The sequence below is a fragment of the Hemicordylus capensis genome, chromosome 5, assembly GCF_027244095.1.
Source record: "Hemicordylus capensis ecotype Gifberg chromosome 5, rHemCap1.1.pri, whole genome shotgun sequence".
Taxonomy (NCBI): Eukaryota; Metazoa; Chordata; class Lepidosauria; order Squamata; family Cordylidae; genus Hemicordylus; species Hemicordylus capensis.
In genome coordinates, this window is record NC_069661.1 from 215,038,876 (window position 1) to 215,049,983 (window position 11,108).

At 47.5% G+C, this 11,108-nt stretch overlaps 1 protein-coding gene and 1 long non-coding RNA gene across 6 annotated transcripts in view; one reads left to right on the forward strand and one right to left on the reverse strand.

Annotated features, from left to right (window-relative positions):
* The window catches only part of ADSL (adenylosuccinate lyase), a 29,376-nt gene extending 27,745 nt beyond the window's left edge, over window positions 1-1,631 (reverse strand). Inside the window, exon 1 of one of the 2 annotated variants that reach the window (XM_053256280.1) lies at window positions 1,339-1,631. In XM_053256280.1, the coding sequence (XP_053112255.1) occupies window positions 1,339-1,494 (156 nt within the window). In that variant the 5' untranslated portion in view covers window positions 1,495-1,631. The remainder of the gene's footprint in view (window positions 1-1,338) is intronic. The other variant, XM_053256281.1, reaches the window with a different exon arrangement.
* Window positions 1,542-11,108, forward strand: part of LOC128327478 (uncharacterized) — a 94,768-nt gene continuing 85,201 nt past the window's right edge. For 3 of the 4 annotated variants that reach the window (XR_008308626.1, XR_008308628.1, XR_008308625.1), the window contains exons 1-2: window positions 1,542-1,678; window positions 7,031-7,115. This is a non-coding gene — a long non-coding RNA (uncharacterized LOC128327478). Of the gene's footprint in view, window positions 1,802-7,030; window positions 7,116-11,108 lie in introns of all 4 variants that reach the window. The other variant, XR_008308627.1, reaches the window with a different exon arrangement.

The window sequence follows — 11,108 nt, forward strand, 5'->3', positions numbered from 1 at the left end:
TTTCTGTTCTGAAAACTTTATTAGCTTTATAATATGCAAACAGATTATTGAATGATAAAGATAACACTATACAAGAACAGAATCAGCATTTGGTAATTAGATAACAAAAGAATAACTGAATGGTTGTATATCATTTGTATCGTACAGTTGTATGTAATTTATTTATTTTATTTTTATATCTTGTTCTCCCTCCAAGGAGCCCAGAATGGTGTACATGGTTACATTTTCCTCACAACAACCCTGTGAGGTAGGTTAAGCCGAGAGAGAATTGACTGGCTCAGAGTCACCCAGAGTTTAATGGCTGAGTGGGAATTTGAGTGGGGGTTTCCCTAGTCCACTACACCATGCTGGCTCTCTGGTTCTGATAGTCTGAAGTATCCCTTGTACAGACACTTACTGAAAAATTAAACAAGAATTAGACGGAACTTTTCGAGGAACAATCCTATAAGAAGTATCTTAGATCCCTGTCAGGAATGAAGAACTGTATGTAACACATTAACTCAATTCACATTCAGTTAAATTGCATTACAATGTAAATACAAATTCATGAAGTTACTTGCAGAGCTCCAGATCCTAGTGGCTATTGATGCTGAACACTCCTGTGTTTTTACGGTGCCACAATATCCCTTCATCACAGAGGGAATACCAATATTGCAAAAAACAATGCAACTTGAGTTTGTGAACTTCAGGATAGGGCGTCTCTGCATAGGGTCTCCCTTAACATATATCATTCAGTCTTCTCACAAATAAATATGAATAACAGCCACGACATTTTGTCAATATGAGGCATACACTCCAGACAAAGGAAGGGAGAAAAACACAGTAGCATGGGGCACGCAGATGTGCTGCATTCCTTGAAATGCAGCAGAAGTTCACGTGTGAAGAAAATAGCTTAAGTTCCTTAGTTCTAAGAGGAGAAACAGGAGGCATGAAGGAAAGCAGCTTGAACCAAGCATGGGAAGCGATATTTCAAGTTTCTATAGGTGCACAAAGAGAACTAACAAGCAGAGTGGGGTTCTTCTAATAACTAAGGGATTAGGTGGAGAAGATGATTATTAATAGGAGAGAAAACACAGGGCAGAATCCCTGTCCTTTTAATCGTTGTGTGAAAGAAGGAATGTAACCAGGTATGTCAAGCAGAGGCAGAGGTGAGGAGAACATTCCACTTCAGCGCATCTATATTTATAAAGGGAGATGGGCCCCCGTTGCGTCTAGGAAGCCGAGTTAAGCAGGCTCGGTCAAGGGAGAGAGAAAGAAAGAGCGGCCGCTACCACCACCTCCTCCTCCCCACCACTTGACGGGCGGGCGGGCTGACAGGAGCGAGGCGCCGACACTCACCTTCTCAGCCTGAGCCAGGTAGAGCCAAAGTCGCCGCCAGGTGCCGAACTTCTTCCTCTCGCTGAAGTTAAAGGCCATATCAGGGCTGGCGTAACGCGAGACAAGAGGGGAGCGGTAGCGGCCAAAAGCATCTTCCTCAGCCCCGGGAGTCGCCATTGGAAGAGCGAAGGGACCCAAAGCCACCGGGCTTCCCTAGTGGCACGGAAGGAGGCGGCTAGTTTCAAGAGCACGCGGAAAGCAGGGCAGGACACGCAAGGCCGCGATAAAGATAACGGGGAAAGTCCCGCCTCAGCCACGCCTCCTCCGTCTCAGCCAGGCCCTTCCCGTCTCAAGTCAGCCGGTGAGTGTCCCTGGCTCCGCAGCGGCCTCTACTGCTTGGGAGGCTCCGCAGCGGCGGCCCAGAGGTGCTTTTACCCCTGGACTTCGGGCCGAAGTCCAGGGCCTCCACACACGCCCGCTAAAGGTAAAGTGTGCTGTCGAGTGAGTGTCGACTCTTGACGACCACAGAGCCCTGTGGTGTGGTTGTCTTTGGTAGAATACAGGAGGGATTTACCATTGCCTCCTCCCACGCAGTATAAGACGATGCCTTTCAGCATCTTCCTATATCGCTGCTGCCCAATATAGGTGTTTCCCATAGTCTGGAAACATTTCCAGCAGGGATTCAAATCAGCAACATTTGGCTTGCTATTCATTTCCCTGCTCCTCCGTTAGGTAGCTCCCCAAATCCTCTTTAGACTGTCCTGGGTGATGTGGTTTGTACACAAACCAGGCCTACAAAGGCCTTTAGGTCCAGGGTCCAAAATTACCTAGGTGGACCTCTGCAGACGCCTCTGCTCCTCAGAAGGGGGAAGCGATGTTTTTATGAATGTACATTTCCATCTTTCAGGCTGGGTTTGTTCAGGCCAAGAAGTGAAAGGCCTGCTTTTTCTTTCCCAAATGTGAATGAACGGGTCAAGATGTGAGAGGCCCGGCTTCCGGTTCCTGCAGAGTATGAAGCCAGTTGAGTGGTGGGTTTAGGTAAGCCACAAACTGGTTCTCAGAACTAATGCTCGTGGAACTGGTAAAGCTGGCTATACAACTTCAGACTGCAAAGGACTGGGCTTATATCTGTTTTCCCCAACACCCACAAAACACCCCCCGACCCGACAAATAAAGCGAGAGAGACATTACTGGTTGTTTCCTGCTTTCGAACCGGGATTGGTTTCCAAAGCAGCATATAGTTAAAATCCACAGTTAGGAGAGAAAGTGAGGTTATGTACGGTATGGCAACCTTCTGGTCCTTCCTTGGCAGTTGACAGGGACCAGGCTCTTGCCTTCAGCCAGAGGTGCAGCAGAAAGACCCAGGGTGGCTGATGCCAAAGAAATCAGCTGCTCTGTAGACTAGAAACCACCTTCTGACCCCCACTTTCCTATTCAGATGTTTGTTTGTTTGTTTGTTTTGGTATGGAGGAACAGCATTCAGTTATATGAGATCCTATTTGGAAGTCTGAAATTATACCGCTTAAACACAAGCTTACGGCTGTGGCATAGGAACGGGTCAGGTCTTAGACGCTCCCACACTCCAGTGTAACAAAGAAGGATGAGCATCTATATATATAATTCTCCTGGGTGTGCCTTGGAATGTGCGTCCCGGCGCCCAGCTGATTGGCTGGGTGGCGGAGGCACCTGATTGGTTGGGCCGCACCCAGGAGAATTGGCCGGGCAGGGCTGTGGAGGCAAGGCAGAAGCACCTGATTGGGCAGTGGGGATTCCATATGCAGATAGGGAGAAGGAGGCAGATAGCAGCCAATGGCAGTGGTAGACTGGGCCCTTCCTTGCTGCTAGTGCTGCCATGGCTGCTATCTGCCTCCTTCTCCCTATCTGCATATGGAATCCCCACTGCCCAATCAGGTGCTTCTGCCTTGCCTCCACAGTCTCGCCCGGCCAATTCTCTTGGGTGCGCCCCAACCAATCAGGCGCCTCCGCCACCCAGCCAATCAGCTGGGCGCCGGGACGCACATTCCAAGGCACACCTAGGAGAATTATATATATAGACTAGCAGCAAGGAAGGGCTCAGTCTACCACTGCTGCTGTTTGGGGCTACCGAGACCATGGTCGCAGGCAGGTAGGCAAGGGATGGGCCCGGGCTGGTCAGCAGCCTGAGGGGAACTAGTGGCCATGGTGGCAGAAACAGTGAGGAATGGCCCGGTCAACCACTGCTGCTGCTGCAGGAGAGGGGAGCCGGAGCGGGGTTCAGGTGAAGGTGGGTGTTGGGAATTATCTTTGACTAGTATTTTTCAGCCCGTTATAATAACGGGCACTAGATTCCCCCCCCCCTTTATTCCTTCTTCCTCCACCCCCCCCACCTGATAAAGGGCCAAATTGGCCCAAACAACTGCCGCCGCCGCCGACCCGCCCAGCTGCCCGAGTCCTGCTCACCCCCTTCTTCGGCCCGTGTCAGTCAGGCGATCAAGGTCCATAATCTGAGAAGGAGAGAGAAGCTCACAAACAGAGCTCCTCTCTCTGCAAAGCCTCTGCCCGAACTGGCGGTTTGGGTGCAAAGGACGCCGGCGGTCGGCGGCGGCGGCAATTGTTTGGGCCGATTTGGCCCTTAATTAGGTGGGGGGGCGGCGGGGTTGACTGGTGGCTTCAAGTGAGAGAGCGGCTACTCTCACAGCCCTCCCGGTTCCCCCGCTGCCGGCTCAGCCCTCCCAGTTCCCCAGCTGCTGCTTCACTTTTCCCCGGTCCCCCTGCCGCTTAAAAACATGGCCGCCTGTGTCTGGACGGCCGTATCTTTCACTGTCGTTCTGGGCATGCGCTCTGCGTATGCCCAGAACGGCCGAGAAAGACACGGGCCGAAGACAGGCACAGGATCACGCTGAAGGGTTTTATTATAGAGGATGAGAGAATCCCTTTTTCATTATAGCAGAGTGCACAGAGGCACAACGCAGCGGAATTTACTTAGTCATGCTGAGAGTAAAGTAACTTGGAGCCAATTCATAGTTTCAAATCAATATATAAGGCATTTATTAAGGAATTCCATTCTAGATAGGAAAGTGAGGAGTTAGGATCTCTAATCTAGCTAGCTAGCTGGATGCAGATGGATTCTGCATCTTCTCTGCACACATGGTGCAGGGAGTGGAGCTTGCCATGTTGCAAGGTAGAAGGACAGGTAGGGAAAAGAGGGAGGAAGTTAATCCCTAAGAGTACCAATCTACATTTCAAAAGGGATAGTGTCAGAGCAGTAGAGAAGGGATGACCAATGTCTTGACCCTCTAGTCCTCTGACTCACTAGTCGGTCCTCCACTGTCTGAGACAAGAGACAGCACAAAGTCCTTAACTTCAAACAGTGGGGAGGTCTCTGGGGATAGGGGGCTGCAGCTTGGCCAATAGGCGGCAGTAATGCTGCCACCACGACCAAGAAGGGTGAGGGGGATGGAAGCAACGGGATGGAGGAGGAGGAGCAGGAGTGCGGCTCAGGTGAGGGTGGGAAGATCTCTGAGGTAAGGGGAGCAGTCAAATACTAACGCACAGATGCTGTAGAGCGTGCAAGAGTTCTAGCACTGAAGTGGAGGGGGACGAGCAGCCGTGGCGATGGCAGCAGCGAGGAAGGGCCCAGTCAACCGCTGCTGCTGCTGTGGGGAGGAGCAGGAATGGGGTGAGGGTGGGGAGGCTTCTTGGGATAGGGGGCTGCAACTTGGCCAACAGGTGGCAGCAATGCTGCAGCTGTGATCAAGTGGGGTGAGGGGGTGGAGTAAAGGGATGGAGGAGTGACCAGGAGGGGTGAGGGGAATGGAAGCAACTGGATGGAGGAGGAGGAGCAGGAGTGCAGCTCAGCTGAGGGTGAAGAGATCTCTGACTTGAAGGGGGCTGTGACAGGGAGTGAGGGGAGCAATCAAGTACTAGCACGCAGATGCTCTGCGCGGGTTAAGCTAGTTAGGTTTTAATCCACGTTTGCCTGCAGCTAGATCCTGTTCTGTCCACTCAGAGATGTTCAGGTTTACTTCCTTCCATGTAAGATGGAAAGCATACGTAAGGATAAAATTGTTAAGCATATAGAAGAAAAGGCCTTGCTGAAGGAGAATGAGCATTACTTCTGCAAGGGAAGGTCTTTCCTCACTAACCTTTTGGAGTTCTTTGAGAGTGTCAACAGGCATGTGGATGAAGATGATCTGGTTGACATAGTATACTTGGACTTCCAAAAAGCTTTTGATAAAGTTCACCACCAATGGCTCTTGAGTAAACTTAGCAGTCATGGAATAAGGGGACAGGTTCATGTGTGGATCGGTAAATGGTTGAAGGACAGGAAACAGAGAGTAGGAATAAATGGACAGTTTTCACAATGGAGGAAGGTAGGAATTGGAGTATCCCAGAGACCAGTACTGGGACCAGTGCTCCTTAACTTGTTCATAAATGATCTAGAAGTTGGGGTGACCAGCAAAGTGGCCAAATTTGCAGGTGACACTAAACAATATATGGTAGTGAAATCCACAATGGATTGTGAGGAACTCCAAAAACATTTCTCCAAACTGGGGGACTGGGAGACAAAATGGCAAATGCGGTTCAGTGTAAGCAAGTGTTAAGTGATGCACATTAGAGCAAAAAACACCAACTTCACATATACGTGGATGGGATCTGAGTTTTCGGTGACTGACTAGGAGAGGGATCTTGGGGTTGTGGACAGCTCATTGAAAATGTCATCTCAGTGTGCGACAGCTGTGAAAAAGGCTAATTCCATGCTAATAATCATTAGAAAGGGGATTGAAAATAAAAATGCTAATATTAATATGTGAACCTTGTTTTAGATGGGGTTGTGCTGTCCCAAAGGAGCTTGGTCATGATTTGGGGGTCCTTTTGGACTCACGCCTCCTGCTTGAACAGCAGGTGGAGGTGTCATGGCTCAGACTTCTGACTCAGAAGAGTCAGAGCAGGAGGATTTGCCTGCTAGTGAGGGCTCAGAGGCACAGCAACAGGATTTTGCAGGGAGACCAGACTCTGGAGCTGAGGATTTGGAACAGCTGCCAGACATGATTTCTGATGAGGAGGAGCCTGGGATTTCACCTGTCTTGAGAAGACATCTCAAGAGGCAAGCTCAGTGGGAGTCAGGCAGGCGCAGGAGATAACAAGAGAGGAAGCAGAAGTGCTGACTCAGGGAAGCCTGATTGGCTGCTGGTTCTCTTGAGCCATATATATTTAGCAGTCTGTCAATTGCTCAGATGCTGTTAGCAACGTCACTGACTGCAGTCTGTGTGCTATTCTGAATTCCTAACTTTTCCGAATTCCAGTTTGCCCTTTATGCTTTCCTGCTTTGTTCCATTAATAACTTGTTTCTGGTGTCATTCGCTCTTTCATTCTTTGCTCTGTGTTTTATTTTCAGTTATTACTCAGTTATTGTTAGAGGGGGGTACCTAGTTCAGTTCAGGGGAACTTAATTCATTTACTATTTTCTTTGTGAGCCTTTTATTTTCCTTCGTATAGCTTCGCTGCTGCTTTCTGTTAACTCACAGGGGGAGTGCTGAAGGGCGTTGTAAATCCTGTTGGGTGAGCCGAGCTAACAGATTTACAACAGGAGGCTGCGGCCAGAAGTGCTTTTGCCCAGCTTTGTCTGATTCACCAATTACACCCTTACAGTACCTTGATCGGCAGGCATTAATGACAGTGACCCATGCCCTTGTTATCTCCCACTTAGATTATTGTAACGCTCTCTATCTAGGGTTACCTTTGAGGACGATCGGGAAGCTACAACGGGTCCAGAATGCAGCAGCTCACCTACTCATGGGTGCCAGAAAATATGACAGGTAACACCTTTTCTGCAGTCATTGCACTGGTTGCCTATTTGCTTCTGAGTTCAATTTAAGGTCCTGGTTTTGACCTTCAAAGCCTTGCGGGGTTTGGCACCTGTCTACCTACAGACTCGCCTCTCCCATCCAGTTACATCCCGTCCGGTCAGATCATCTCAGATGGCCCTTTTGTTGGTCCCTGATTTCCGAGAGGTTCGGGGTGTAAGGACCCGTGAAAGGACCTTTTCGGTTGCTGCCCCACTTCTCTGGAACTCCCTTCCCCTTCAGATTCGTTTAGTCCCTTCCTTACTGATTTTTAAATCTCTATTGAAGATTTTCCTTTTTCGCCAGGCTTTTGCCCTGTAGGTTACCTATTTGGTTTTTTTCTTTTTTGTTAGTTACTTAATGTAATTTTAATGTTGTCTTGCTTTGCATGTTTTTGTACATTGCCCAGAGTCTTTGGAGTGGGCGGTGTACTAAATGTTTATAATAAATAAATACATAAATATTATAATGCCCTTATACAAATCTATGGTGCGGCCACATCTGGAGTACTGCATACAGCTTTGGTCACTGTATCTTAAGAAGGATTTTGTAGAACTGGAAAAGGTGCAGAAGAGGGCAACCAAAATGATCAGGGGCCTGGAGCACCCTCCTTATGAGGCTAGGCTACAGCATCTGGGGCTCTTTAACTTGGAAAAGAGGCAACTAAGGGGAGATATGATTGAGGTGTATAAAATTATGCATGGAGTGGAGAGGGTAGACAGAGAGAAATTTATCTCCCTCTCACACAACACTAGAACCAGGGGTCACCCCATGAAACTGAAGGTTGAAAAATTTGGGACCAACAAGAGAAAGTACTTTTTCATACCGCACATAATTAATCTGTGGAATTCTTTGCTATGGGATGTGGTGATGGCCACCAGCTTGGATGGCTTTTAAAGGGGCTTAGACAGATTCATGGTGGACAGGTCTATCAATGGCTACTAGTCTGTGGGCCATCTCCAGCCTCAGAGGCATGATGCCTCTAAATACCAGTTGTAGGGGAGCAACAGCAGGAGAGAGGCCATGCACATACCTCTTGCCTGTGGGCTCCCCAGAGGCATCTGGTGGGCCACTGTGTGAAACAGGATGTGGGCCTTGTGCCTGATCCAGCAGGGCTGTTCTTATGTTAGGAATTTACTCAGAAGCCATCCCTTCCCATATGTATCTAGGGCTTCAGCCAGGGCCTTTGTGGGAGGAGGGAGGAGCCTACATCCAAACTATGCTTCAGTGGTTGAAATAATCAGATGGATCATTTTGATTCAAGGCAGTAAAACTATCCAGTTAAAATGTAACTTTAGGATCAAGGGTTGTTTTAGTAGTTTGGGTCTCTGCCCACATTCCTTTGATTGGAGCATTGATTTCAATGTACAATGGTGGTCCTGTTTGACCTACACACATAATCAACATATTGATGTCAACATGTTGTTTTTGAAGTGTACGTGTCTTGCTTTTTTTTTTCAAACTGAAAAAAAACTTACATTGACACAGAATGCAGTGCCGTACAGTGCAGCCTGCCACCCATGGAAGAGGAATGCACGCGCAACACACCCCTTCCACCCTGAGAACCCATCCTTGCAGTGCGTGGTGACAGGGGCTATTGTTGCATGCACATTAGTGTGTAATAGAATTGGGAATAATGGCAGTAATGACACAGCAGTCATTACACACCTTAGTGTGTGCACAGCAACCTCCACCACTACATGCTGCAAGGATGGACTCTCAGGGTAGAAGGTGTACATGTTTACTTGTCTTCCATGATTTAGGGCATTATAATATTAAGTGTTATTTTCAATCCCCTTCCTAATGATCCCTAGCATGGAATTTGCCTTTTATACCACTGTGGGACACTGAGTCGACACTTTCAATGAGCTGTCCACCATGAACTGCACTGTATGTTAGTCAGGGAGAAGAAAGTGTGTGTACTTCAAATGAATATCCTGTCTCCCAGGCCCCTTAGGATCTTAAAGGCCCTGGCTGCAGGCTTAGTGGGAATAAACTTTAATTGGATTGCACCTCTTTGGATGCATTTGCATGCATACTTACTAGGGAGCAATCCCAACTGAGCAAAGTAGGACTTATTCCCTAAGTAAGTTACACATTTACCTGGAAGTAAATGATCAGTAAAACTGTAAATTAATTGAGGGAGCTCCTAACTAAAATGTGATTTATTGCTAAACTCAGCACAACTGTAGAGAACCGTGATTGTGTTCCAAGTGTGTTTCTGTTCTTCTCAATGTGGCAAATGGCAAAAACTGCAATAATGCTTGTAGTGCAAGTGTAGCTCTCTACAGTGGTGGTGGTGCTTCTGGGCCCACAGCAGCATCTTCCCCTGCTCGTTTCACTAAACTGGAAAGCTGATGTTCTCAAATTACGACGTCAGGACCTTGGTGTATGTACCAAATCAGGGAAATTACAAACCTGTCAGTTTGATTGTTGTCCATATAAAAGAATTTGCGAAAGGCATTAAAAGTCCTGTTGAGGAAGAATCATCACAGCTTCTGCAAAGGGAAGTATTTTCACACTCACCTTTTGGCTTCAGAACTTGTTGTGGACACCATGACTCCAACATTAAACCCCAGGATTACCAATCCAGAATTATGTAGAATCCAGGCCTGTGTCTGATTCCATTTTATTAAGGAATCAGTTAATGCCTGAATTCAGATGAACTGACCAGTACATGACACCCAGGTCTCATGACTGTCTCTGGTAATTGATTTGTGAAGGTAGGGGTAACCTACCATTGTTTCTTCATGGAGACACAATGGCCAGGCTTGGTCTCCTGTATCCAAATGCTAAAAATTAACTTGCTCTCAGGTAATGTCTTGGGGGGGGGTAGCTAATCCCTTACCACCACTGACAGGATGCTCATCATGTCACCTATATTGTTCTGCCTTAGTCAAATGTATTGATTAACTAGCCTCAAACATGCACCCCTTTTGCTGTTACTTTAAACATTCTTTTTCTTAGAATCACACACTAAATAGATGTACACAAGAAGTAATTTAATTGCGGTCTCACACATATAGCTTAGCTTCTTCATTCTTAAACAACCCCTTTTGACTTTTAACACTCTTTGGGAGACCAGGCCAGAGAATCTGGAGACAAAAGAAGATGTCAATTTGCAAGCTCAAGAGAGGCAAATTTGCTTTGGGAATGTCAATAGAACAATACTCTGCCCAAACAAGACATGGAACTCATACCAAGTTTACCCTAGACTGACCTAATATCCTGAGCTAATTTCAATAGTTAAAAGACAATGGACATCAAAGGAAGATCTTTGGTCAAAAGCGATCCCAGAGTTGGCTGCTCAAAGCCGCGGGGCTAAAGCAGGAACTCTCTCCAGGGAAAAGGGTCTGTGACCTCTGCTGCACAGTGAGAAGTCAAGACCCGCCCCCCCGTCATGGTGCTCTCGCTCTCCTCTTTACTCTGAGCATCTGTCACCAGCCTACTTGACTGCTTGAAGGTTGCATCGCTCCCCAGGCTCCTGTTCTCCAGCACCAGCACTTCTTCTCCATCTGAAGCTTCATCACTCTCAAAACTTCAGACCCTGATAATATGTTGCTTCTACATCCTTGGATCCTCTTTCCTTCCCCTTTCTTCCCCTCCCTCTTCCCTCTACTAACTCCTGATTCCCCAAATCACCCCACTCCTGTGCCTTCCTTACCTCCCACCCCCGCTTCTCTTCCATCTATATCAGAATGGTGTTAGGCTTTAGGAAGATTTCACACACACACACACACACACACACACACACACACACACACACACACACACGTTAGGAACACTGGGTTGATGTTGCTAGCCATAATTGAAATATTGTTAGCAGTTCAGATTGATTGTTCTGTTCAGTTAGATTGATGCTGTTTTTCAAATAATAAAGCCCATTGAGAGTACTTTGGGTCTTCTTTCTATCTTCATGTATAGTCTTCCAGACTATACATGGTCACTGTATAAAAGAACGGGTCA